Genomic DNA, 27,401 nt, shown 5'->3' on the forward strand with positions numbered 1-27,401 from the left:
TAACAAGGTTGTTAAATGAATCTGACTTCCCCATTGACTTTGCCTGTCAAAAGGTCACAAAAGGGGATCACAGAACCATGGGACACTGCAACCGTCATAAATAGGAGTCAGTTGCTAGGCGTCTGAATTTTGATCCTGTGACCATGGGGATGCTGCAATGGTCATAAGCATGAAAAATGGTCATAAGTCACTTTTTTCAGTGCCGTTGTAACTTTGAATGGTCACTAAATGAACTGTTGTAAGTCAAGGACTACCTGTAATGAGTGGGAGAGATTCTCCACTGAAACACAGCACTTGCAAACTGAAATCATCCTTAGAGTTCATCTACGCATACTCAGCTTTGGCAACAATATACAACTTATATGCATATAGTAATAAGATCAGTGGTGAAATCCAAATTTTTTTACTATTGGTTCTGTGGGCATGGCTTGGTGGGCATGGTGTGGCTTGGTGGGCATGGCAGGGGAAGGATACTGCAAAATCCCCATTTCCTCCCCACTTCTGGGGGAAGGATATTGCAAAATCTCCATTCCCACCCCACTCTGGGGCCAGCCAGAGGTAGTATTTGCTGGTTCTATGAACTACTCAAAATTTCCACTACTTTCCTCCATAGTTGTATGAACATTTTATATCTACATGCATTTTATAATTATCCTCAATAGGCAAGATTTTGGCATGGTTTTATTGCTATATCTTATTCAGGGGTGAAATCCAGCAGGTTCTGACAGGTTCTGGAGAACCGGTAGTGGAAATTTTGAGTAGTTCACAGAACCAGTTTATACCGTAGGTATAAAAAAAAATTCCCTTCAAATCCCATGCTACCACATTCAAAACATTTCAGGCAGCAGCATAAAACCAGAACCCAACGCTAAGATGTTGATCAAATGCAGCTGTTGAACTCACCAATAAAACGTATTTGTGCCTGCAGTGGCTGAAGTGGTTCTATTGTCTCCAGTTGATAAGCCATGGCAATTTCAACAATGTCTAGGCTGATGTGGATGTTTGAAACAGGGATGTAATTCTTCAGTTCCTCTCTATTTAGACAAATAAAAAATATGGACTTGACCATGAACTGAAATTAGACAGTATTCAGAAAAACCCTTCCATGTGTGGGGAAGAAACTACACAGGACTTCTTGACATTACTGTCAAGGTGAGCTAGAAAAAAACACATGGCTAACAGCATGAATGCTAAGTGTTAGTGTGCAATTTGCAACTCTATGAGTAAATACGGTAGGTATGGGAGGGCTGATCTGGATGGAGAATCAGGATCCTATGCAGAGGCAGGGAAGTTTAACTGGCTGCTGTTTAGAGTCACTTTGAGGGAGATGGGCCGTTTTTAAATTATACATACACCTATTCTTGTCTGAGGTTCTTGTTTCTGCGTATGGTATATTGTTCACTTTATGTATACTTTTTTGAAAATGGATTAATAGAAAGCTATCTAGGTTTTGGAGGGAAAGAGAAATTATGCAACAGAATTTGGGGAGTTGCAAGTGTCTGTTGAGTATGCTAACAGAGGTTTCATCTTCTGTAAGGAATTGCTTTAATGGGAAACACAGAGAGGATCATGGCAGTGACTCATTTCCTTAAGGTATTTGGAGTCTAAGCACACAATTTTCTCTTTTGGGGCACTTCTTAGATTGTTTAAATAAATAAATAACCTAGTCTACAACCTATTCTGAGTTGATATGCCTACCTCCATTCCAGGGGTGGGTTCTACTTACTTTTACTACTAGTTTGCAAAGGGAGCATGCGTGCGCCCTTACTTGGCTCGCATGCGTACTAATGCACATGCGCAGATCACCAAATATGACGTTAGGGCGGGTGGGCGAAGCCTCCCGCCATTTTTACTACCAGTTCTCAAGAACCGGACAGAACCGGGGGCAACCCACCACTTCTCCATTCAAATACTGCAGAAAGACTCACCTTGTAGGGACCGATGGAGAGCCCCCGGCCCAGTGCTGAAGCAAAGCCAAGATGCCCAGCTGCTGCCCAAGTTTGGTGGTGTGCTGCAACAGCATTGTTCCTGTCATATAATTCTGCAAGACCTAGAAATAAATAAGCCAGAAGAGAGTTTGCTTTGTACTTCTCCGTAGTAGATTTTTAAAGCGGGCATCATTGAAGGAACATTTGTAATTGGGCAGATATTGCAACTCCTAACATTAACCTATGATAACAAAAAATATTTAATAAATAAGTAAATACAGCAAATTCAGCAAAGTGGGAATAGGAATTTATTGTGTATTCTTAGCCAACACATGAGTCATGTATTCCATAAGAATTATACAGCCATCCTTTGCATCATTATCATCATCATCATATCACATCTTCTCCAGGAGTTCAATAAGGCATATATATGGAGATCTGTCTTAATTTTATCCCCACAACAACCAACAATCACTGTCACACACTCAATCCCACTTTTTTTTTATGGCTAAGTCATAGTCCAGGCCTTAACCAGTGGTGGGTTGCCCCCGGTTCAGACCAGTTCGCAAGAACCGGAAGTAAAACTGGCGGGAGGCCCCACCCACCGCCACGGATGTCGTCATTGGCGATCTGCACATGCGCAGAAGCAAGGCGTGTGACCGAGCAAAGCAAGCACACACGCGTGATCCCATTGCGAACCGGTAGTAAAGGTAAGTAGAACCCACCCCTGGCCTTAACCATAATCTCATAAGAGCTCTTTACAGTCTTATAAGTAACAGTACAAGACTTTCCCTTTCATACCTGGTTATAATGGACGTTGATGTAGCCCGCATTATCAAAGTGCAATGGAATCTTCCAAGTGATCCTGCAGAAATGTAGTCCTATTGAACTTTCTTCTAATAAATAGTCATGGACATATTCCTCCTGGTGCAAAGGCCTTATCATCTTGCCTGCATAGGATAAAGAAGGATGGTCATACCATCCCCATCCAAAGTACTGAGCTCAAAGGCAAATATTTTAAGGACAACCTATTTCCCCAAATATAAGGCAACTTTATCCCCTTTACTTTAACTTTACTATGTGGTAATTTTACAGTCTTCAAGCTGATAGCAAAATGTAGCAAATATGTATACAGTTCCACCTATTAATCTCATCCAGCTTGTCTGTCTATTTTCACTGAACAATGTTATCACTTTTCATGCTTAACCAAGATGGTAACATTTTCTTCTCTTTCAGGGGTGTCAACCTGGCGGCCTGCGGGCTGGATGCGTCATGCGCGGGCCACGCACACCCCAGCTCCATGCTGAGAAAAATGTTGCGATATGTCATGTGACGGCAATGTGTCGTCACGAGTTTGACATCCGTGGTCTACATCTTTCTATCTTCATAAAACTTTTAGTTAAACTTCCTTTCAAATTTAGTTATTTCATACAGAAGCCCCCCCCCCCCCAAAATATGGTCATGACAGAAGGAGAAATATATATTTGGCATGATTTGAAAGCAAAACATGACATCTACACCTACACTTAAAAGGAGCAGATGCAATTTAAATGTTATTTTTAAAAAAGCAATAAAAGAACTGCCAACGAAGATATGGGCCTTAGCAAGCAATGAGATTTTAACATTAGAAATGCTAATACAGTGATGAGTATATTCAAAGAGATGCCTCTTCGTATCAGCAAACAAAAGGCATTGATAGCTTTTTCATATTCCCTACCGCAATGAATTTTCTATAGAGAGAAAGAGAACAATGGGTGAGGCAAATGTGGGGGGGGGGAGGGGAGAAAGGTGATGGTATTTGGACCCTCCATCAAATTTCATGAATGAGACAAAAGATTGCTCAACAAAAACAAAGTTACTCTGGGAGCACCCTGGGTCTTTTTCTTCTTGTGCCATATCTGTCATCGGATGATGGCGATCATGATGGCAAGCCAATCCCAGCACCACCTATAGTATATTCTCTTAATACTGTACATTGCCATGATCAAGTATGGCAATTAACAGGATGTGATTTCTAGAAAGGATTATAAACCTGCTATTATATCAAAAACTGATGCAAAAAAGGAAAAAAGATCCTCCGTTGCTACTTGAAAATATGTAAACTGGCCCAGATCCAGGAGTACTGGCAAATCTTCTCCTTTAACAGGAGCAAACCACCACAAAGGCACAATTTGAATAAATAAAGGCAAGATTCTCTATCACTGTGATGGCGAACCTATGGCATGCGGTGCCACAGGTGGCACACAGCGCCCTCTCTGTGGGCACATGAGCCGTCACCCCAGTTCAGCTCCACCACGCATGCACACATGCCTCCCGCTGGCCAGCTGGTCGTCGGGTCTCTGCTGTGCATGCGCAGGGGTGGGGAGCGTGCAAGGGGACCACACACACATGCACAGGGGGTGGGGTGCATGTGGAGGGTGCACACGCATGTGTGGGGGTGTGGTGTGTGTGGGAGGGGCGCAAGCATGTGTGGGGGGCAGGGGTGTGCGGTGGGGCCATGCGCAAATTGCATTTTGGGGGTTCAATCGCGTGCTTTGGGCACTCAATCTGGAAAAGGTTAGCCGTCACTGCTCTATCACATGCATATGGCCCTAAAATCAATATCAAGGCTATCATTATAAATACATTCTTCACGTATAAGCTTAGAGAAATTACAATGTGGGAAAATGTGGAAAAAAATATATACTCTCTTTGAGTTCTATGATTTTACGTATCAGTAAAACTCAGCTGGTCCTTAGCAATGCTTAAAATACACCTTCAGATGAACAAGACATGACATATTACACCATGTCATCATTTATTTTACAAAAAGAAAGCCAAAATGGAAAAGCCATGTTGTATGTTGTTGTTGTTCCTCTAAGGTTGTATTTACCTACTTTTAAGAACTGCTAAGGACCAGATGATTTTTACTACTGGTCTGTCCTGAATGATATGTAAAACCATTGAACTCAAAAAAAGTTTACTTTCTTTTTTCACGTGACTGTATATAACCCCAGAAAACTAGGACCCTGGCAGTAGAAGTCAGTGGGAAGGAGAAAGCTGCACCAGAGTGAATCGCCATATTTAGCAGATTTCACTGTATTGAAGTTGACCGTTAGTCCCAGTGCACTTGCCTTTGTCTTTGTTGGCTAGGATGGCAAATTCTTTGATCTCCTCCAACTCGGTAACTCCTATGTGCTCACAGATTTCCTTTAACACATCTGCTGTAACCTACCATCAGGGGGAAAAAATAGTTTATGTAAGTGTGTGCAAATTGCTTCATCTGGACAAATGTAGCCTGCCAAAAGCAGTCTGGAAGGAATGAGGCCTTCAAAGGCAATCTTGAACTCGGCGTCTTTCATTTTAAAAATCAGAAGGTGTAAGAGAGATAGACAAGTGAGATTTAATATTTGTTTAATTCCAGTACTTTTTTTAAAAAAATAGGTTGGTATGGGAACAATCACACATTCAAAGAAGAAAAGGCAAGTTGAGAAACAAGCCCTCTCAGTTTTCAGAAAGATGATCTGGTTCGTTTTGGATTTTCACAACAAGCGAGAGAGAATTTAGCATTCTTATCATGGGTTTTAATCCAGAGTGTGATAGTGTCTACACCTCTCAGCAAACAAGTTACAAAGCTTTTCCCAAATTAAAAAAAAAAATGAAGGTAAAAATTTGGAGGGATTCCTAATGTACCCATTAATGTTTCAAAGGAAGGAACACAAGGAAGTTAAGTCAGGCCATCCAAGTATTTATTATCTGCTGTGACTCCAAGTTTAGGTTGTTCTCATCAATAGTTATCTGTTTCTTTTTAATCCAGGGATGCAAAACACTGTTGCCAAGCTCCCTCAATCTTCCCTTCCCCCTCCCCAAAAGACAAGAAAAAAGTATTACAGGTATAGTTCAGGTAATAAGACACAAGAACTTCAAAAGAAAAGAGCATAACTGAGTAACCCAAAATGCAGACTGGCCTCTTAGATGTCTGCATCAAAACTGTTTTTCAAGTGTCCTCTCAGTAAGGCAACATTAACATTAATTGAAAAAAGAAAAGAAAATACTCATCATCATGGATATGTGGAGCACCACAATATCCTTTTTAATGGACTAAACAGGAACTTACAGTGAAAGTCTTAAACTTTGCGTTATATTGCAGACCTCCAGGTAAGATGATTGATATCCGGCGCAAACAGTGGCCCTTCTGACAACGGGAAAGCAAGAATCAGTACAGTATAGGCATTTTTGTTCCTAATTGAAAGCTAATTCCTGGCAAAATTGAGCACTTGAGAAATAGAATTACTGTATTTTTCGGACTATAAGACACACTTTTTTCCCTAAAGGAGGCTGAAAATTTGGGTGCGTCTTATACTTGGAATGTAACCCCACACGTGGTGCCCAAAATGGCTACCCAGAACAGCTGCTGCCTTCTCATGCCCTTAGTCACTGGAGCACCCTCCGAGGATCAGCTGTGCTTTTGAAGCTGTTTTTCAGCCCCAACGTGAGTGAAGATCTTCCGTGCTTTGCCTGCTTTTCTAATTGCTGCTCCCTCCAACGATCAGCTGTGTTTTGAAGCTGTTTTTTTTTAGCCCCAACCAGCCCCAACCACAAAACCAGTGAGTGAACTAATGTGCTGAAGCTGACCAGGCTAAGGACCAGCCAGATGAATACCTGGTAGGCAGAATTTTTTTTTCCTATTTTCTTCCCCAAAGACTAAGGTGCGTCTTATACTCAGGTGTGTCTTACATTCTGAAAAATACGGTAAGCATTTGAGTACGGGTACTCCTCAACTTACATTGATTCATTTAGCAACTATTCAAAGTAACAATGGCATTGAAAAAAAACTGATTTACAACAGATCCTCACCTGACGATGGTCATAGCTTCCCCACAGTCAGGGGATCAATATTTAGCTACTTTGCAACCGGCATGTGTTTACAATGGTTGCAATATCCTGGATTCATCTGGTCACTATTTGCAACTTTCCCAGCCAGCTTTCATCAAGCAAAGTCAATGGGGAAGCCAGATTCGCTTAATGACTAGTGGTTTGCTTAGCAACTGTAGTGATTCACTTAACAACCATGGCAAAAAAAAATCTGTAAAATCTGGCATTGTTCAATTAACAACCACTTCGCTTAGCAACAGAAATTCTGGTCCCTATTGTTATCATAAGTGGAGGACTACCTGTATTTTTATCCTTCAAATCAATGGAAGCTATGTTTTAGTTTAATTTTTGATTAAAAAGATAATTTTGATGAAAGCAAATACATATGTGAGCTTCCTGAGCCAGTCTTACTGGTTGTGTCCTTAGCATTAATAAGTAATAAGTTAATAAGTAAAAAATTGATTTCTGGGTCATTGTAATCACACATATGACTATGATTGATACAATATAGCAGGTATGGATCTTGTTTTCCTTCAAATATTACAACATCTATTATTCCAGATACATTGTTCCACATAACATATGTTCTATCTTGGATGTCTTCCCTTATAACTACTTGTAATCATCTCAAAGAATTCGTTTGACCAACGTATTTTTCGGGTTTACTTCTTCAAAACTTCTTAATGAACACCAAGGATATACGTGAAATTTACTATAAATATGTGTGCAAATGATGCGACCTGTCAAAACAGGTTTTGTCATCACATAAATCCGCAATTTGCTTCTAAAAATTTTCCACCTCAAAGTCTCCTTTTTTCAAATAGTTACTCAAAAATATAGGAAAATTGTACATAAGAATAATGAACCTTGGGGTAGTTATGCTCTTTAAGGTGATGCTGCCAGAAGATGAAGGTGTTCAAAATATTAAATTCTAAAACATTTGAATGATTTGGCATAATTTTGGACATCAGGGCTCCCTAAAGATGTAATACTAAGCAGCACAAATAAACCTTTGCTCAAAAAAGCCTGTTTTTCTCACACATCAACTTGCCTTCAATCCTGACCTTCATAAATCATGTTCATGCAGATGATTCAACCTCAAGATGCACATAAAAAAGCTGTTCTATTTCCAGTATTTACTTTGTTTTACCGTCTTCCTCAGCTAGGCTCTTTTCTGCTTTTCTGCCTGGAAGATTTGTTTCAGCACCCAAGTGGGAGACACTCCCACCCTGACCCATATCTGCTTCTCATTTACCAAAAATGCCCTCATCTCCGCCAAAAATGGCAAGTGTTGGCGACCTCCATACACCATCAGTTTCCTCAGGTTGCTCTGGCAATCCTTGGCTATTTCTGGGGATTAAAAAAACACACACAAGGTTCAGCATGCGATGTAGGAAGTGTGACTGACATTTAAAAAGACTTCTTCTAAAATAGAATTAGGTGGTGGAACTCATGCATGAGTTCCCCACCTACCTTCCCCACATAGGACTGAGGGTTGGCTGTTGACTTGTGACTATTAAAAGGACTCTAAGGAACATACAGAAATGAAGGTGATGGTGGATAGACTGTGAGCCTGGAAAATCCCACCACAGATTCTTCACAACTAATGAATAGGAGGAGACAGGTCATGTACCTGAGCAGGGGTGGTTACTATCACAGCAGATCTGCTGCAAAAACTCAGTGACGTAAGGCCTCAAGGTAATGGATGGGAGGAAGTATCCAGTCAAAAGGCTGAGGAGCTGCCAGCCATGGTGACAACTGTCCCTGGAACAAAGAAAGAACTGTGACAGACTTTGAGCATGTCTCAGAGATCACAAATGAAAAGATTTCCTATTGACTAAAAGGGGAAAAGAAAAAAGATAAAACACTGAGGAGAAATAAATGAGAAGGAGGTGGGAAATGAAGAAGTACAAAAAAGGAATTCTGAAATAGGAAATGTGAAAACAGCTGTGTAAGTCTCCAAATAGCCACATCCCAATTTTAAAAATACCAATGAACCCCACCACTACATAACACCCTGCCCTCCAAAAAAATAAATAAATAATGAAATGAGAATATGATCATCAAAAGATTGATGATCTTTGATGGCACTAAATAAAAACATAAACCCAAGATCAGGGCCGGTGTGGTATCTTTAAAAAGAAACCTATGAGATAATATACCCTAATTGTGTTCTTGAAGTTAAAACTAGGACAACCCATATTTAATCCATTTTTATCCTATCACTGTTTAGCCTAGTGTCCTCTGTAGAACTTTGTAAGAACTTCGTAAGAATAAAAGAAAATGTGAACTAAAAATATAACAATGTAACAGAAAAATAAATTATCTGTCAATTCCCAAAACAGAGTCCATCAAACCAATGTGTCACTGCTCCTATCTTTGCTTTTTTTCTTTCCTTTCCTTGTTTGTTTGTTTGTTTGTTTATTGCCTTTATATCCCATTGGAATCCAACAGCTCTCCACAGCTTACATCACTTACAGTATAGACAACATATTAAAAATACCATGTTATGATTAAAAATGTACTAATAAAATCACACTAATTAAAACCTAAACCAAACCCAAACCCAAAGGCCCTACATTACCAAAATAAAATATCACAAAAATAAATACATGGAATAGAAAATGGCCTGGTGCATAAACTCAGTTAATACATTCTCTGATAACTGTTGTTTTTTTAACTTTTTTTTTCAGAGCCAACAAGAAGGGCTAGTCTGACATCCCTTTGGAGTCTGAGAGCACTGGTACCACCATGATTTTTGTTCCCGTGGCCACTTGGTACTGTGGGGCAGTGAGGAGTTTCTTATTAAATGAACCAGTACTTTGGGATGATAGCAGTGGTGGGATCCTCCCGGTTTAACAATCAGTTTGGTGATTGCTGCGTGTGCATGCGCAGTTTCAAGAAATCTTCACTTCTGGTTTCTTCGGAAGAGTAACACAGCTGATTCTCACAGTAATCTGCTCTACCGCGTGAATCAGCTGAGAAGATAAAGGTCAGAAAATAGCACGGGCGGGTGGATGGGCCCAGCTGAACGTCGGAGTGAACAGGTTCATTTCCAGCTGATTGTTGGAGCTACCTATTCACCCGAACCGGTCCGAACTGGTAGAATCCCACCCCTGGCTAATAGCAATAGGAGGAGATACTCCTGCAAGTGACCATATGCCACATGATACAGGGTTTTTATAAATTAAAACCAACACTTTAAACATTTGTCAGGAACCAAACAGCAACCCATGCAAGATGTGAAGAATCAGTGTTATATTCTTTGGTGCTTACATATTAGGATTCCCGGTGATCTGCTTGATAACCTGGCAGTAAACCTCATCATGCACAGTCTTCTTATCTTTGCACCGCTGTAAAAACCCAGGGAGGAAAAAAAATTATTTTCCTCTTCTCTTGCAGGCCACATGGGAGGCACTAGGATTACCTCTGATCTGAGAAACACTGGAATATACATTTTTCTGCAATGATCCCCAATTGTACTTTGCGATCCTGAACTCCCAAGGTTGGAGTGTTATCTGACACTTTCATTGGACTCTGAGGTCAGATTGAGGTCAGTATCTCATGATAATCTGCATTGTGGTTGATAGGAGTATATGAGATTTGATTCTGATGAAGAACCCAGAAACTGGGATTTCTTATTCCACTTAGCCATTACAGCTCTAGCAAGCAGAATTTGGAGGCCAAAAAGGCAAGTTATGTGTACCACAGAAAAGAAATCAGGAATGAATTTACTGCTGAACTCAGATCTTCTCAAAAGTTTAACAAAAAGGTCCCAAGGCAACAGGATTAGTTTATCATAGTTTGGAATAAACCAAACTACATATCAACCCATTAGTGCAAAATATATATCAACCCATTAGTGATAAGAGCTCATATTTTGAAATGACTCTGAGAACTTGCGGTCTTTCCTTTCCTAACATTTTTGCTTCCTTTCCCTCTTCCCATTCCCTACTTTATTTTGATTGTCAGCTGTAATGTCTTGCTCCCTTTTGATATCTTTGATCTATGACTGGTATTTTGCAAATTCTTAAACTATGCATAATTTAATTTAAGGTAAGGTAAGAGTTCATAGAGTTATCTAAGGGGAATAGAAAGGGAAAATAAGCATCTCAAAATCAATCTCCTTTCAAGGCCATCAATGCCCCTTCAGTAGAAATCTGATGACCTTCCAGGTCTCATTAAGTCACTGTTATCTACACAAATCCACCACAAGAGCTACATACCTGAAGGATATCATAGATATAATCCATTTTATCTTGTTTTTTGAGGCCTGGCTGGTCTCCCATGAACCTCATCAGAGCTTCAAAATAAGAAATCAGCATTAATCTTAGCTGGAAAAGTAAAATATAGAGTTACGGCATTGATTCCTAAGAGAAGATTCAGGGGCCTCTGTTTTGATCAGTATTATCATCACCTCAAACACAAACAGTACAATATATCTAAATTTATCTTCCACTTAGGAAAGAGAAACTGCCAGTGAATTTGTGTGATTTTTCTAAAGAGGATGATTCAGAATAAGAATTAGCAATATAACTTTTGTGAACATCTGTTGATCCCCACTTATATACAATACAATACAATAAAACTATCGACCCGAATGCAGTGTGATTTCACTGTTCTTGTACAAGTTCTTGCATAAGCACCATCTCATAAGAACTTGCAGTGCTGCCTGGGGACTAAAATATTTCTGATTCTTGCTAAAGAATATGCAAATATTTTTAAGTGGGGAGGGGATCAAGCATTGCATTTAAAAAAGGTTTCTCATTCCAACAGCGTTTAAAATGTCTATGCATAACCAAACCCTTTTTTACAGGTTGAGTGTCTAAAATAAGTATTTGATTGCATTCGCTTCTCACATTTCATTTTAAGATGATGACTAACTACTAATCCATTCTCTCCTGCCCAATGGTGGGTTTCAAATTATTTTACTACCGATTTTGTGGGCATGGCTTGGTGGGTGTGGTGTGGCTTGGTGGGTGTGGCTTGGTGGGCATGGCAGGGGAAGGATACTGTAAAATCACCATTCCCTCCCCAATCCAGGGGAAGGTTACTGCAAAATCCCTATTTCCTCCCAATCAGCTGGGACTTGGGAGGCAGAGAATAGATGGGGGTGGGGCCAGTCAGAATTTTTACTACCGGTTCTCCAAACTACTCAAAATGTCCACTACTGGTTCTCCAGAACCGGTCAGAACCTGCTGAAACCCACCTCTGCTCCTGTCCCCATCATTCTTCTTTTATTTATCACATTGTCAACTGGAAAAGTTTTGAAAAATTCAAAAGCAACAAATATGGAGTTATCCTAGCAAAAATATAGTCCTGATAGTTGATTTTCAGAGAACTAGTAAAAGTAGAAATATTCTCAGTACCTTTCCTGAATCCATAGCTAAATAAATAAAAGTTTAATCAGTGCTGTGTCAATAGCACTAGCCATAGCAATATCACTTAGACATATATACCATTTCATAGGGCTCTACAGGCCTCTCTAAGTGGTTTACAGAGTCAGCATATTTTCCCCAACAATCTGGGTCCTCATTTTACTGACCTTGGAAGGATGGAAAGCAGTGGTGGGTTGCCCCTGGTTCGCACCGGTTTTATAGAACCGGTAGTAAAACCAGTGGGAGGCTCCGCCCACCGACCCTGATGTTATCAGAACGCTTCTGCGCATGCATTGTGAACTGGTAGTAAGGTAAGTAGAACCCACCCTTGATGGAAAGCTGAATCAGCCTTGAGCCGGTGAGAATCAAATTGCCGGCAGCCGACAGTCAGCAGAATTAGCATCCTAACCACGACTCTTAGACTACCCATCACTTCTCATTGATTCATTAATGGACCATTACATACTCAAAAAATTTTTTGTAGCCAAGTCATTCAACTCATCATCAGAATGAAACAGGAGAGATTCCTGGATTGGTACCTACAAAGGCAGAAGGCAGAGATTCAACAGAGGCAGTGGATTCTAAAAAGTTGCGCAGAAAATGATGGGCATGTCCTCTTTCCCCAATGAAACTTAGTATGTGACAAAGCAACACTGTTTTTGGTCAATTTGCACAAGAATAATTCATTGGGGAGCCACATTTTACAGCTAATGCTGTAATGAAGCTGTAATGCAGAGCCAAAAATGGGTAAAGGCCCCCAACTTGCTTTTCTTTTCATCTCATCTATTTTCTTCCTCTAGCTTACCTTCCCTTTATTTCGCCTTTCTTCCAAACAGAACAGGCTCATATAGTAGAAGGATCACACGTACAAAACATTTGGTTCTTTGGAAAAGATCTGCACATTTAGTCAAGGGCAGTATGTGGTTTTAGGGTAGTCATGCGTAATTGAAAGAGGGAGGAACTTGGTCCTTACATGGCACGTTGGAACATTCTACACAAAGTAGGTCTCTGTGAGTAAGATCAGAACAAAAACTAAATTCACCTCAGTGGTGAAATCCAAATTTTTTTACTACCGGTTCTGTGGGCATGGCTTGGTGGGCGTGACAGGGGAAGGATGCTGCCAAATCCCCATTCCCTCCCACTCCTGGGGGAAGGATATTGCAAAATCTCCATTCCCACCCCATTCTGGGGCCAGCCAGAGGTGATATTTGCCGGTTCTCTGAACTACTCAAAATTTCTGCTACCGGTTCTCCAAAACCTGTCAGAACCTGCTGGATTTCACCCCTGATTCAACTGAATCTAGCTTTCATTTTAGTTCCTATTTCATGTAATTACAAAATCCACATAATGTGAATAATGTTCCCTCTTCTTTCCCATGCCAAAGTGTAGTTCAGTAGTAATTGTTGGAGGGGTGGCAGGAGCCATGCTATAGCTCCAGGGGTTGCTTCCAGGGCTTGGGGTCAGGTTGCATATTCAGGTATTGAAAATAAAACTTCTATCAATTAGAAAAAAGATAATGTCTACATTTATTGCCGACTGCAAACCCCTTATGGACTTCTTGCAGAACACAGAAAAAGATGATTTACAGTTTTGATTATTAGACAGGATAGATTATATAAAGAATACTTCTGTAACTTTAGAGAAAGAGGTTAAATTTATCATTGTACTTGTAACTGCTGTAATGAAGATTCGTGGTTACTTCTTTGTGTCTGTTTTCTTTCTCTTCTAGTTTGATTTTTCCTTTCTTGCATTTTTAACTTTCTCTTTGATTTCATTTTCTTTTTACTTTTTAATGTTATATTAATTTGTATTAGTTTTTAATCTTCTTTTTTAGAACTTTTAATACAAGTATAAAAAAAATAAGACCTCTTTCCATATCCCAAATGACAAAGAGGAGGAGGCACCCAGACACAAGGAGTCCTCCTGGTTTACCTTTGTATGCTGAACCAAGAGAGCGGGGTCCATCTGTTCAACTCCCATGCCATGCCATCCTAGCCTAGCAGAAACACAAAATGGGGATTTGGTTACCTACAAAATGAATCATGGGAAGCTAGAAGAGATGCTCCAATCTCTAGCAAGCGGTCAGTCCCAGCTGCAACCTTTGCTCAGTGGGAAAGCGTATGATGATTTGCAGAAGGTCTCAGGTTCTATCTATCCCTCACTTTTCCAGATTAGTTACTTGTGTTTTACCAAAAAAAACAACAAAACAACAACCCCAACCAGATAGCAAATGTGAACAGGTTTTAGCAGAGACTCTAAAATTAAAAGAGAGATCTTTCTAAAATCAAATATAACAACTGGAGTCATATACTGCACTTAGCCACATTTTGCTTAGCAGAGACTCACACAACAAACTATACTAAAAATATATTTATAAGGAATTTGTGTCAATCATATGTAACTTGACATGTTGGAAAGCAGCTTTCTGTATTCATAATTTTTAAACTATGGTTTATAAGCTCTCATCTATTTTGCAAGGCAATAACTTACATCTAAGCTAATGGACTGAAGCAATTCCCAATACTGGATTCAAGACACAAAGATCTTTAAATTAAAAACTTTAACATTTGGTTTAAAATACTCAATAGAAATGATCAGCTGAATACGTGTTTCTCCACGCTGAAAGAATAAATAGGGCGTGTAAAAAATGAGGCGATGGAAGTCCATCTATGCCATGTACCTATGTAACCATAGGTACAGTATTTGCTACTTTCTCTATTTTTATTTTAATGATGCAGCTTCAGTGTTTTTATTATATTGCATATTGTTTTAATAAACTTTGTACCCCATTCAGCTTCTTGCAAATGAAGCTCACTATTAAACAATTAAGAATCTATGAGCAAACTCAGTGTTGACATCATAATCATTAACAGAGGGATAGAATCAAGATCACGTGAAGTGTCAGTACCACTTTATAATACTTTGGTAAGGCCACACTGCATCCAGTTTTGGTCACCACGATGTAAAAAAGATGTTGAGACTCTAGAAAGAGTGCAGAGAAGAGCAACAAAGATGATTAGGGGACTGGAGGCTAAAACTTATGAAGAACAGTTGCTGGAACTGGGTATGTCTAGTCTGATGAAAAGAAGGACTAGGGATGACATGATAGCAGTGTTCCAATATCTCAGGGGCTGCCCCAAAGAAGAAGGAGTCAAGCAAAGCACCTGAAGGCCAGACAAGAAACAATGGGTGGAAACTAATCAAGGAGAGAAGCAACCTAGAACTAAGGAGAAATTTTCTGACAGAATAATTTATCAGTGGAACAACTTGCCCCCAGAAGTTGTGAATGCTCCAACACTAGAAGTTTTAAAGAAGAGATTAAAATTAAAAGATTAGACAATTTAGAACTACGCCCTAAGCATAGTACATAATTTGTACTAGTAGTCAATGACTACTTCAGCTTCAACCACAACAATACATGAGCAAATAATAGATACAAACTCAAGGTAAACCGTTCCAAACTCGATTGCAGAAAATATGACTTCAGTAACAGAGTGGTCAACGCCTGGAATGCACTACCTGACTCTAGTTTCTTCCCCAAACCCCCAAAACTTTAACCTTAAACTGTCTACTGTTGACCTCACCCCATTCCTAAGAGGTCTGTAAGGGGTGTGCATAAGTGCACCAGTGTGCCTACCGTCCCTGTCCTAATATTCCTTTTTACTTACTCTTTTCATGTATTCAAATTATGTTTATACTTTTACCTGTTATCTTATATATGCTTGACAAAATAAATGCATGATTTATGACTAAGATTGTACAATCATTTTCAATCCTTCTTTGCTAAATAATATTTACTTGACAAGTCTCTCAGGTGCAACTTCTTTTATGACACACAATCTTTCCATTTATCCAAGTCACCTAATTCTACCCTTGTGAAATGAAAAGGCTCTAGTCTAAAATGATTAATATTGCTAGATGCTCGAAAAGACTAATTCTGTGAACTTTTATGAAAATTTGGGACCCTGAAACATCTTGTTCTCTAACAGCACAAACTTACTGACCAATGTAAAGAGCTGCTTAAATTAATTATTATTAATTAATTATTATTAATAATTATTTATTATTTAAATTAAATTGGAACTCAGAAATACTACAATAGGTCTTATTTAACTGTGATAGTTCTACCAGCATTAGCTAACCCTGAACAAGTTAAGTGAACTAGGGGGTACACCAATCTAAAATCCTTTAGCATGCCTCGGGAAACATGGTTTCTTTTACCTGAAAAACAAATCTTGGTTTGTCCCAATTTGGGAAATTCTATCCACCTGTTTATGAGGAAATGCAATTTTGATCATTTTATGTGAGGTATCTTAAGCTTTCTGGAGTGAAATACAAAATGAAGTGAGCAATAAGTACACTTTCAGAGGAAATTGCATCATTTTTTACTTTATAAACCTGCAACAAAGTCGAAAGCTATGATATTGATGCAGCTATTAATAGAAAAGACTTCAAAGCATCCTTAAAGCTAGAGCAGGTGTGCTGGAAGTGAAGAAGAATGCACAAAATGTGTTGAATCAAGCCATCTGAAATTCAAAATGCCCCATTTCAAGTAAGAAACATCCTGCTTCAAATTCAAAAATAGCTGCTTTGATTGGAACATGGGTGTTTTGAAATCCCAAAAGGCTTAAAACATCCTCTTTGATATATCACGACGAGATTTGAAAGACTGAGGATCACTTCTGAGGGGCATCATATCTAGTAAATACTGTCTGACTAATCATGATAGGTATTCAAAATCTCTGCATGGATCAAAGATGAAGGCATCCCTTTAGATATGCTTTCCTCAATAGTCTGGGATTTGTTCTTATCAGCACATGTATTTCCCCAGATTGTGATTCTGTTTCCTCAAATTGAGACTGGCAATCTGTTTCTTAACTCCATGAACCTCAGTGCACTGTTAATTTAAAAAGTTCACTTACTTTTTTCAACATTTAATTCTTTATTGACACATATTTTAAATATATAAAAAGCAGATACTGTATAAGACCATTATACAAAGGTGATTATAATAAATCAAACATTAAACTAAACATTGCAGATTAAATAAATGCACTAAAAGAATTGATTACAACACATCAATTTAGTGATTTCACTAAACAAAATGGTGGGAAAAGAATTAAATTTAGACAATGATTGGGATTTGGTTGAAATTTAACAGGATGAAGCATCATAATTTACAGAGAATACATATGGGTGTGTGTTTGCTGTCGGTGCGTGCATATAAATGAAATATAAAAATATTTATTTGGAGATAATTAAATCATGAGGGGGGGAGAGGAGAGGAGAGGATAGGAGTGCTTCTTTGGAGTACAATTACTTACTGGCTATAATGGATAGCAATTTTGTACATAGCCAGTATTTTCCATATGTTGTAAAAATATGGAAGTTCTTTGGGACATTTTCCAGAATCATCCAGTTACTTCTAATCAGCAAATTAGCAAAAAGTCAAGCAAAGAAGATTTTTATCTAGCGCTCCGATGCTCCTAAACCTGTATAGTATAGTAGAGTTAATGAATCAGAAGGAGTCTTAGGAGAAATATATCTGAGTAGCTAAGAATCGATGTAGCTTCTGTGATCATACTGACAGCGTAGCAATATCTTCCAAATAGATCACCAGCCATTGAAAACTCTGGTCCCACTCCATTTCTGGCATAAGAAATATTTTTCAGGAGGAGGATCAGAAGGCTTTTTTTATATGACTGACTGAACATCTATCCTTGATAGCTATACCAATAACACTTAAGACTTATATACCGCTTCACAGTGCTTTTACAGCCCTCTCTAAGTGGTTTACAGTGTCAGCATATTGCCCCCCACAATTTGGGTCCTCATTTTACCCACCTCAGAAGGATGGAAGGCTGAGTCAACCTTGAGCCTGGTGAGAGTCGATCTGCCAAATTGCAGTCAGCTGGCAGTCAGCAAAAGTAGCCTGAAGTACTTCCCTCTAACCACTGCACCACCGAGGCTCATAATATGGTTATGTAGTTGATAATGTAGTTGATCCCATGAAGGTCCCAAAAGATGTGAGATTTCAGTTGCCAATTGGTTATGAAAAAAATGCCTTATTTGCAAGTAATAGAACAACAACTCAGTTTCTTCAAGATATCTGGATAGGAATAAAGCTGCTAGAAGGACTCTTTCTTTGGCATGTTCTTTATTTACAGTAGCTGTCTGATATCTTTTTTATTTTTCCACAGTGTGTATCATGAATGAAAATGTAATTCGGAATGTCAGTGTCTGAGGCATTACTGAAGGTTCAACTACTTCTATGCGTCTTAAAACTCGGAGAAATAAGTGACCTCAAAAGTGTATACATGGAAAAAGTTTGGAGGAAAAAAAAAACTATGCCCAAATAAACTTGACAGTGGGAAACAAAGGGTTTTCCACAAGGAGCAGATCCTCTCTGCAATGATGAAGGAATTGGAAACACAGTCCCAGACTATTATTTACTGGTTTGTTTAACCTATTTATACACCATTTTTTCATTAACACAAGAAATTAATTAACATCACCTAGATAATGTCTGAATATTTTCACACAACACATATGAACAAGGTTACAACCATCAAACAAAAAATCTTTTCCCATGCCAATCATAACATAAGAAATACAAAGCGGGCCACAGCTAGCAATTAAACTGAAACAGTAGATTGCAATAGCGTATGCTTAAAGGGCTTTTTGCTACAGAATACCTACATGAATTGGGCTTCTCGGAAATGTGCCATCGCAAACTCCGTCATAGGGTAGTGGCAAATATCAAGAGAGTTTATAGGTGTGCTAGGCCTGGTAACTTCTGACTCTGTCAGAGTGCTGGGGGCAGAATTCTGAAGAGACAGAAAATCAGTCATCAGAGAACCGGTACTCTTGGTACTGAAAAAAATTCATCCTGTGATATTCATATTCCATCTCTTGCATTGTCTTCATACTTTGTAGTCTCTGCGGACGGTTTGCATTTCTTCAGCAACACCGTAGTCTCCTCCCTTCACTTTGTTGCATGACTAATCCCCTGGGTCTCTGCTTGAGCCCTCACCTCCTTGTTAACTATTTTCTCCTCTGTGTTTTTCTTCCAGCCTGTTCGGACTTCTTCCTGTTGATTCCTATGGAGGTTGAGGTAATCGGGAGCTGCCACCACCTGCACCATTCCAGCAGGGAAAAGGCCAGAGCGCCCACCAATAGAGCCAAACTGCCAACCTGAACAGAAAAGATTGAAATTAGGCTGGCCAACTTTAACTTACATCATCTTTGCAACGTATTAGCCACAGGGCAGCCTCTCCAAATCTGAATAGGCTACTGATTTGTGAGTTTGAAACTCCCCAGAATTCTTTAATCAGCATAGCTATTGAGGACTGTGTCACAAAAATTAGCTAATCGATGTGCTTGTCTGATGAAAGCATTAGTGTATGTGTGTGTATGTTGTCATTATAGATTCTTAGTTATTTGTGGCCAGATGATTTCACAGATTTCACAGAACTGAATTCCTGACAGACAAACACATTACTAAGTATTTAGTAACGTCTTAAGAACTCTCAACAAATGCAGCCATATTTGAATTTGAAACATCCCGTTTTGAGTTTGAAACGTCTTGTTTTGAATGTGAGACATCAGGGCAAGAGACAGTCTTTTGAATATATTGTGTTTGTGAGCTCAGAAGGCGATACGAGATCTGTTTTGAGCATGAAACAATTCTAAAATGCTCAAAACCACAATGGTGGGTTGCCCCCAGTTTGGACCATTTCGCAAGAACCGGTAGTAAAAACGGCGGGAGGCCCCACCCAGATGTCATCATTGGCGATCTGTGCTTCGCTCGCGCGTGCGCACAATCCCATTGCGAACCAATAGTAAAGGTAAGTAGAACCCACCCCTGCAAAACCACGTACTGCAGTTGGCAGTCTTTGAAGCAGCTGTTTCACTCTCGACAAGGAATATTTTGAGGTTGAAAGAGGATACATTGGATTGAACTTTTCTCACCTGGCTCCAGTCCCTTCATGGGAAGTAGTCGAATGAAGTCGCCTTTCTTGAAATTTAAGAGGCTCTTGTCATCTGTGACATAGGTACGCATAGCAATGACATAGTTGGAATCCTTTTGGAAGGACGGGAGAAGAAAAACAGAGGTAAGGGGTTGAAATTATAGGTAGTCCTCAACTTACAACAGTTCATTTAGTGACCGTTCAAAGTTACAACGGCACTGAAAAAAGTGACTCATGGCCATTTTTCACACTTACAACCTTTGCAGCATCCCTATGATCATGCGATCAAAATTCATACGCTTGGCAACTGGTTCATACTTATGACCGTTACTGTGTCCCAAGGTCATGCAATAACCTTTTACCACCTTTTGACAAGCAAAATCAATGGGGAGGCCAGATTCACTTAACAACTATGTTACTAACTTATCAACTACAACGATTCACTTACACCTGTGGCAAGAATGGTCATAAAGGTCATAAAATGGGGCAAAACTCACTTAACAAATGTCTCATTTAACAACAGAAATGTTGGGCTCAATTGTGGTCATAAGTCGAAGACTATCTGTATTTGGGGAAATAGGTTGAGGCTTAAATGTTTGCCTTTGCGCCCAATGCTTTAGATGGGTTACCTCTAAAATCAGCCTACCTATAAGGATTCATAGCTTGCACCATGATCTTGCTCTTACCTGTTTCAATTCTCTCAGGAAGATTTCCACTGTAGCCTTGATCTGCTGAGCTTTTTGAGAATGAAGGATGAGCTGCTCATTCTTCAGAGAGAACTGAAGGATATTCCGATTGATCAGCTCCAAAGAAAGGACATCTGCATAACTGAAAAAGTCAAAGAACATGAATTCTCTGACTTGTTTGGCTTTCATCCTTGACTAAGTTCTTTACCACCTACTTTACCAAGCCTATTGGGATAATTTTTGTTAGGACATGGCTTCTGAATTCTCAAAAATATACCTGAAGTTTTAAGAAATCTACTAGCACAAAAAGTACCAAGGCAGAAGTCACCTGCTCTCCCCTTTTATCAAGTTAGAAACCTGTACTTCAGGGGTGAAATGCTCCCGGTTCGGATCAGATCCAATAGCGATGGCAGCGGGTGGTTTGGAGAACCAGTAGCAAAAATCCCCCCCACCATACTCAGCTGAGCCGCACGATCATCAGAGGCTTTTTTTTTTACTTTGAAAAGCATTTTTTCTACAACTTCTTCCACTGAAAAAATGCTTTTAAAAGTTAAAAAAAAGCCTCTGATGATCGCGCGGCTCAGCTGGGATCTCAGAGGCTTTTCAAAGCATTTTTTCCTGCAACCTCTTCCGGGGAAGAGGTGGTTAAAAAATGCTTTGAAAAGACTCTGACGATCAGGCAACACAGCTGGGATCGTCAGAGCCTTTTCAAAGCATTTTTTTAACCACCTCTTCCCCGGAAGAGGTTGCAGAAAAAACGGTTTAAAAGTCTCTCTGACGATTCCAGCTGAGTTGCCTGATCATCAAGGAGACTTTTCAAAGCATTTTTAAAAACGATCAGGCAACTCAGCTGGGATCGTCAGAGAGACTTTTAAACCATTTTTTTCTGCAACCTCTTCCGTGGAAGAGATGGTTTAAAAAATGCTTTGAAAAGGCTCTGACGATCCCAGCTGTGTTCCCAATCGGCAGAGGGTTTTCAAAGCATTTTTTTGCATTTGCAGAAAAAATGCTTTGAAAAGTTAAAAAAAAAAAAAAAAGTTGGCCACGCCCACCCAGTCACATTACCCCACCACCACCAAGCCACGCCCACAGAACCGGTAGTAACAAATTTTACATTTCACCCCTGCTGTACTTGCTGATCTCTCTAATCTGCCCCAATACAGTCTAGACCAGGTGGCGCTACAGCACACACAAAAATTGTAGGTTGAATAACTCAAAATGATTCAGATAAGTGAATCAAACATGAGTTGAACGAGAAGATCAAAGCAAAGCATTTGTGTTTCAATGGGAATATGGGAACATTTGAATTTTTAAAATTGAATACATATATTGCCATGTATGTATGCTGTTTTGGTTTATCAAACTAAAATATATAAAGTTTATCAAACAGTTAAGTAATGCAGAGGAATAAAATAGGCCCTGCTCACAAGCATGAAGTCTAGTAGGGTAAGGAATAAAAAAAGAAGTCAAAAGAAGAAATGAAATGCGTCGGTATAGCTATAAAAAGCCATATGTTTTCACAAGTCTGTTGGGAATTGCTGTGCAAACTCAGGTTATAACAGAGTTTTTCATCAAGTGGAGTCAGTTGTTGTTCTCCAATATGCAGCCAACTCACCTGCATTATTTGCTGCACCTACACTCAGCATTTGTCTGTCTATATCTTTGCCAGGTTTGTTAGATTGAGTCTGTGGTATTCCAATGCCAAGGAGGCAATGGCCTCCCTCATGAATTTAGAAAACAGTTCTATACTGGATTTTGTTGCCTCTCACCTGAAGCTGCAAAGGATTTTCAGATATTCAGAACTGAAACTGGCTTCTTTGGATTTCTTCAACAGCTGCAGACCCCGGTGAGAAATACCCAGTATCTGGACATCACTTCCATTTTCTCCCTATCAGGAAAGGAACAGACAGCAGGAAGAAAATAGTTAACAAAATGTTTCCATGACAGCAGGGAAACTTTTGTGAGAAAGACAGCAGTTACTTTAGTGGACAATCGGAAGAGCCGATTGTCTTTGGATTAAATGTTTGACGGATGAAAAGTGCAGCCTCTTGGCTCTGTTTCAAGGCCCCTGGGCCAGAAGAAAGAGGAACACAAAAGAGGCAGGCCAGGTCTACCTTGACAAATTATTCTCCCGAGAACACTGTCCTTAGCACACACACAAACAAAAATCCTTACCTATTTTCATTCTAAGTTTTGCAATTTTACCCATCCAGATTAAATGAGATGATGGGACAAGAGAAAATTCTAGGTGAAGAAAAAATATTGCCTATCTGGCTTGGCTCAGCAGTACAGGGAAACCCAACCCAAGTACAAGTCAGAATAACAGAGTTGAAAGGGAACTTGTAGGTCATCTAGTCCAACCCCCTGCTCAAGCAGGAGACCCTACACCATCTCAGACAAATGGCTGTCCAATCTCTTCTTAAAAGCCTCCAGGGATGGAGCCCCCACAACTTCTGAAGGCAACTTCTGTTCCATTGGTTGATTGTTTTCACTGTCAGGAAATTTCTCCTTAGTTCTAGGTTGATTAGTTTCCATCTTGTTGCTTTTTGTCCTGCCTTCAGGTGCTTTGGAGAATAGGTTGAGCCCCTTTTTCCTTTTGGCAGCCCCTCAAATATTGGAACACTGCTATCAGGTCACCTTGAAGGTCTTCTCGTCCAACCCCCTGCTCAATCAAGATATGTGGGAGGGACAATACTGGGGGCCCTCAAATATTGGAAGACTGCTAACCAATAATCCTTTAGTCTATAAACTATACTTAAACAAAGTAGGGCTTAGCATAAGGGGTAATTACAATTAAATAATAAAAATGACAGCCAGTGTGGTGTAGTGGCTAAAGTGCTGGGTTAGAGACCTTGAAGTCTAGTTCTCCCTTAGGCAAGGAAGGCAGGTGGGGTGCCTTTGGGCCAGTCATTCTCTCTCAGTCTGACCCACCTCACAAAGTTGTGAGGAAATTAGGAGGTGGGAGTATTAGGTATGAATGCTGCCTTGAGATGATAAAAAATAGAGAGGATAACAAACAAACAAACAGTAATATGTTCTGGAGACTGACTTTAAACATGATGGCTGAAATCTTCCTGGTGTGGTCTACGTACTCCTGGTGTGGTCTACCTACCTCTCTACCTATCTGCTCACACAGTCTACCTACTCGTGGTCAGTTTTCAACAATGTCAGCCTTCATTGCACAGGCAACCTTTATGTAGCAGAGAGCCTGGTCCAGAGGGCTGCCCTGTTATTGATTTGCCTATAATAGCTGAAGCCCTGAGGGGAAAGTAGCCCCTGAATCTTAGTGGAAAGACATAACAGGATTGTCGCGTTATGGAAGGCTGAGGTAAGCAAACCTACTTTTACTGGGAAAAGGCGAGAGAAATAGCTGGCCCAGTTATCACGAGCAGCCACCACAATTCTTTTCTTGATCCCTTCTTCTGTGATGGAGCTGACATCCATGCCCACATGGAATTCGGCTGAAGGCAACAAAACAAAGGAAAAGTTTAATCAGCAGCTCAGTTTATGGATCAGTTCCGCTGATGGAAGCAAGCTACAGAGATGACTTTAGCACACTTAGGAAGCACATCAAAGAGTGCACTGTTTCCAAGGACAGTTTGCAAGCAGGGATCTGATGTTCTGCAGCCAGCATTAGAGAGCTTTCTATTGGAGCTGGTAACAGACCATTAATTTGCATTCAATAGGTTGCTTTAATAATCTAAAGCTTTTGGTTATATTTTATTAATGGGAATTTGTGGGATTTTGGAGATTCTCTATGGGATTTGAGAATCTCTCCTCTTTTTTGAATGAGAAACCATCAGAATCTGGAATAGGGCTAGCAGAAGGAAACATGCTAGTATTTGCGTGTGTGAAAGAAAGCAATTTTGTGGCCGAAGGGAGAAGAAAGAAATGCAAGTTTCTGACAGGGTCTAGAGAACTGGTAGCGAAAATTTTGAGTAGTTTGGAGAATCGGCAAATACCACCTCTGGCTGGCCCCAGAGTGGGGTGGGAATGGGGATTTTGCAGTATCCTTCCCCTGCCACGGATTTCGCCACTCCTTTATCTTATATAACTGCAGTGAGATTAGGATGGATCAAGTAAGTTTGGGACATGTGCATGTAAAATGGCTAGCAGGAAGCACCCTGGATTTTTATACTTCTGATCAGGATCTCTTTGGGTTATGCACAGCAGTGCTACCTCTTCCCACTCTCTCTGGAGTGGGGAAGCTGAAGAATGATTTGCAGGAAAGAGATTTTTTTTTTTTAATTTGATTTATATGCCGCCCTTCTCCGAAGACTCAGGGTGGCTTACAATGTGCTCAGCAATATTTTACTGCCCAAACGGAAGAAAAACATAATGCTATGTTGCCATTCCATGCCCAGAAAGCAGCTAGACTGGCAGCTGAATCGTCTTTTGATGGAAGTGATGCAGAGCAATAATGCCCTCCAAGGTACCCAAAACAAGAGGCTGGCTCCTGGGGTGGAGAATAAGCTATGTGCCATTGGCAGTTTTGTCTTCCAAAGGAAGGGAGAAGCTGGGTTGGCTCGTGTTATTGAATGGATTGAGAGTCCTGAACATCTGGACCTTGGGACTGAGCAGAAATTCATCTGACACAATGCAGCTAATTATTTCAGTCCCTAAATACATTTATCACTGAGTGAGGAACATTTAGAAGTGGGTTATTTGTCTTAGCAGGAGAGTCTTAAGTGGGTTCAGTAACAGATTGTGAAGGCAGAAGATGGTTAAACATATAGCAGTTCCCATAACTCTAATGAATAAAAGAATGGAAAACAATTCTTCAGTTTTAGATGGAAAGTTCATGCCTCCATGATACAGTAGAACCTCTGGTCACGAACACTTCTGACCATGACCAAATCGGGTTCTGACTAAAAAAATCACAAAATTTTTGAATCTGGTCACGAACACATACTCGGGTGGCGATCAAATACAGCCGTGCCTGATTTCCCCTTCCGCGCCATGTTTTTTGTAAGCACCAAATAACAGTGACCTCATGTGGCCGCTGCATTAATTTTGCATTAATTTTGGTTAGGTTCAGGTCATGACCAAATCTGGTTGTGACCAAAGTTATGGAATGAATGATGGTCGTGACCAGAGGTTCTACTGTACTTGAAGACAAGGAAGGACTCATGGCTTCCTTACTTAACAGGTCTTTCATTTTGCGCCTCTCCTCTTTGGAAATTCGAATGCATGACTTGGAGTAAGTATCTCTCAAGATCTGGGAAGGAACAAAAATGGATTTCAATTCAACTCATATTGCAAATGTCAAGCTTTGAAACAGAGCATATGGAATAAACCAAGTATATTCTTTGAAAGAGACAAAACTTAATGTACAAAAAGTAAATAAAATACGGAGTTTTGTGATAGAGAGGCTGATGACAAAAAGAAATGTGAGTCTCTCTTATCTGTTAGACACACATTCTCTCTGTCTCTCTGTCTCTCTCTCTCTCTTTGTCTCTGTCTCTCTTTCTCTCTGTCTCGCTCTCTGTCTCTGTCTGTCTGTCTGTCTGTCTCTGTCTCTCTGTCTCTCTCTCTGTCTCTGTCTCTGTCTCTCTCTGTCACTCTGTCTGTCTGTCCCTATCTCTCTCTCTCTCTCTCTCTCTCTCTCTCTCTCTCTCTCTCTCTCTCTCTCTCTCTCTCTCTCTCACACACACACACACACACACACACACACACACACACACACACACAAATACTTACCTGGTCACATAACAGATTCAAGCAGTAAGGTTGACTGAAATTTTCCCTGGGATAAAAAACCTATTGAGGAAGAGATCCAACACAAAGTTGTTTTCACATATGCAAAATAAAATCATGACTCAAAATAGCAAATGATTGTGTACATTAATATATTCAAACACAATTCATTGATAACATATATTTCATTTTGCAGGAGAAGTAGTGGCTTATTGACATAAAACTCTACCCTGGCATAGGAAAAGTAATTAAACTCATCCTATTCTTTTGAATGCTATTCTTCTCCAGCCCGTCATACAATCAGACATGTTGCTTCTAACCAGTCTGTACTAATCTCCATCACAGTGAGTGGATTATTACATGCTTTCACACTGTAATTAAAAAGGCTTACCACTTTTTATTATTTATTATTTTTATTTACCAAGTTTATTGGCCACCCATCTTTCCACAGAGCCATTGTCCTGACCCCATTTTTAAAGATTTTTTTTTTATAAAATCCCATTTTTATTGTTTTTTATATAAATAATTGAGGGTGGCAAGCATACCTAATACGCCTTCCTCCTCCTATTTTCCTCACAACCACAGTCCTCTGAGATGAGTTGGGCTGAGAGAGAGTGAGTGGCCCCAGGTCACCCAACCCTCTTTCACCCCCAAAGTAGGAGTAGAACTCAGAGTCTCCTGGTTTTTAGCTCAGAGCCTTAACCGCTAGGCCCATCCCAACTCTGCACAATTGATCGCTACCAATGATACAATAGCAACAGCAATAGCACTTAGACTTATATACCGCTTTCACAGTGCTTTACAGCAGTGGTGAAATGTAAAATTCGTTACTACCGGTTCTGTGGGTGTAGCTTGGTGGGGGGGAGTAATATGACTGAGTGGGCATAG

The 27,401-nt window shown here is 39.9% G+C and overlaps 1 protein-coding gene across 1 annotated transcript in view; it reads right to left on the minus strand.

Annotated features, from left to right (window-relative positions):
- Positions 1-13,999: 13,999 nt before the first annotated feature.
- Positions 14,000-27,401, minus strand: part of MYO15B (myosin XVB) — a 73,063-nt gene continuing 59,661 nt past the window's right edge. Inside the window, exons 34-42 of the mRNA XM_070934413.1 lie at positions 26,517-26,576; positions 25,959-26,034; positions 24,159-24,277; positions 22,586-22,704; positions 20,817-20,958; positions 20,132-20,243; positions 19,194-19,354; positions 18,860-18,987; positions 14,000-14,156 (exon numbers count right to left, since the gene is read on the minus strand). Of these exons, the coding sequence (XP_070790514.1) occupies positions 14,000-14,156; positions 18,860-18,987; positions 19,194-19,354; positions 20,132-20,243; positions 20,817-20,958; positions 22,586-22,704; positions 24,159-24,277; positions 25,959-26,034; positions 26,517-26,576 (1,074 nt within the window). The remainder of the gene's footprint in view (positions 14,157-18,859; positions 18,988-19,193; positions 19,355-20,131; positions 20,244-20,816; positions 20,959-22,585; positions 22,705-24,158; positions 24,278-25,958; positions 26,035-26,516; positions 26,577-27,401) is intronic.

This window comes from Pituophis catenifer, unplaced genomic scaffold, assembly GCF_029215685.1.
Source record: "Pituophis catenifer annectens isolate HBS135680 unplaced genomic scaffold, rPitCat1.0.hap2 SCAF_2, whole genome shotgun sequence".
In the NCBI taxonomy this organism is placed as follows: Eukaryota; Metazoa; Chordata; class Lepidosauria; order Squamata; family Colubridae; genus Pituophis; species Pituophis catenifer.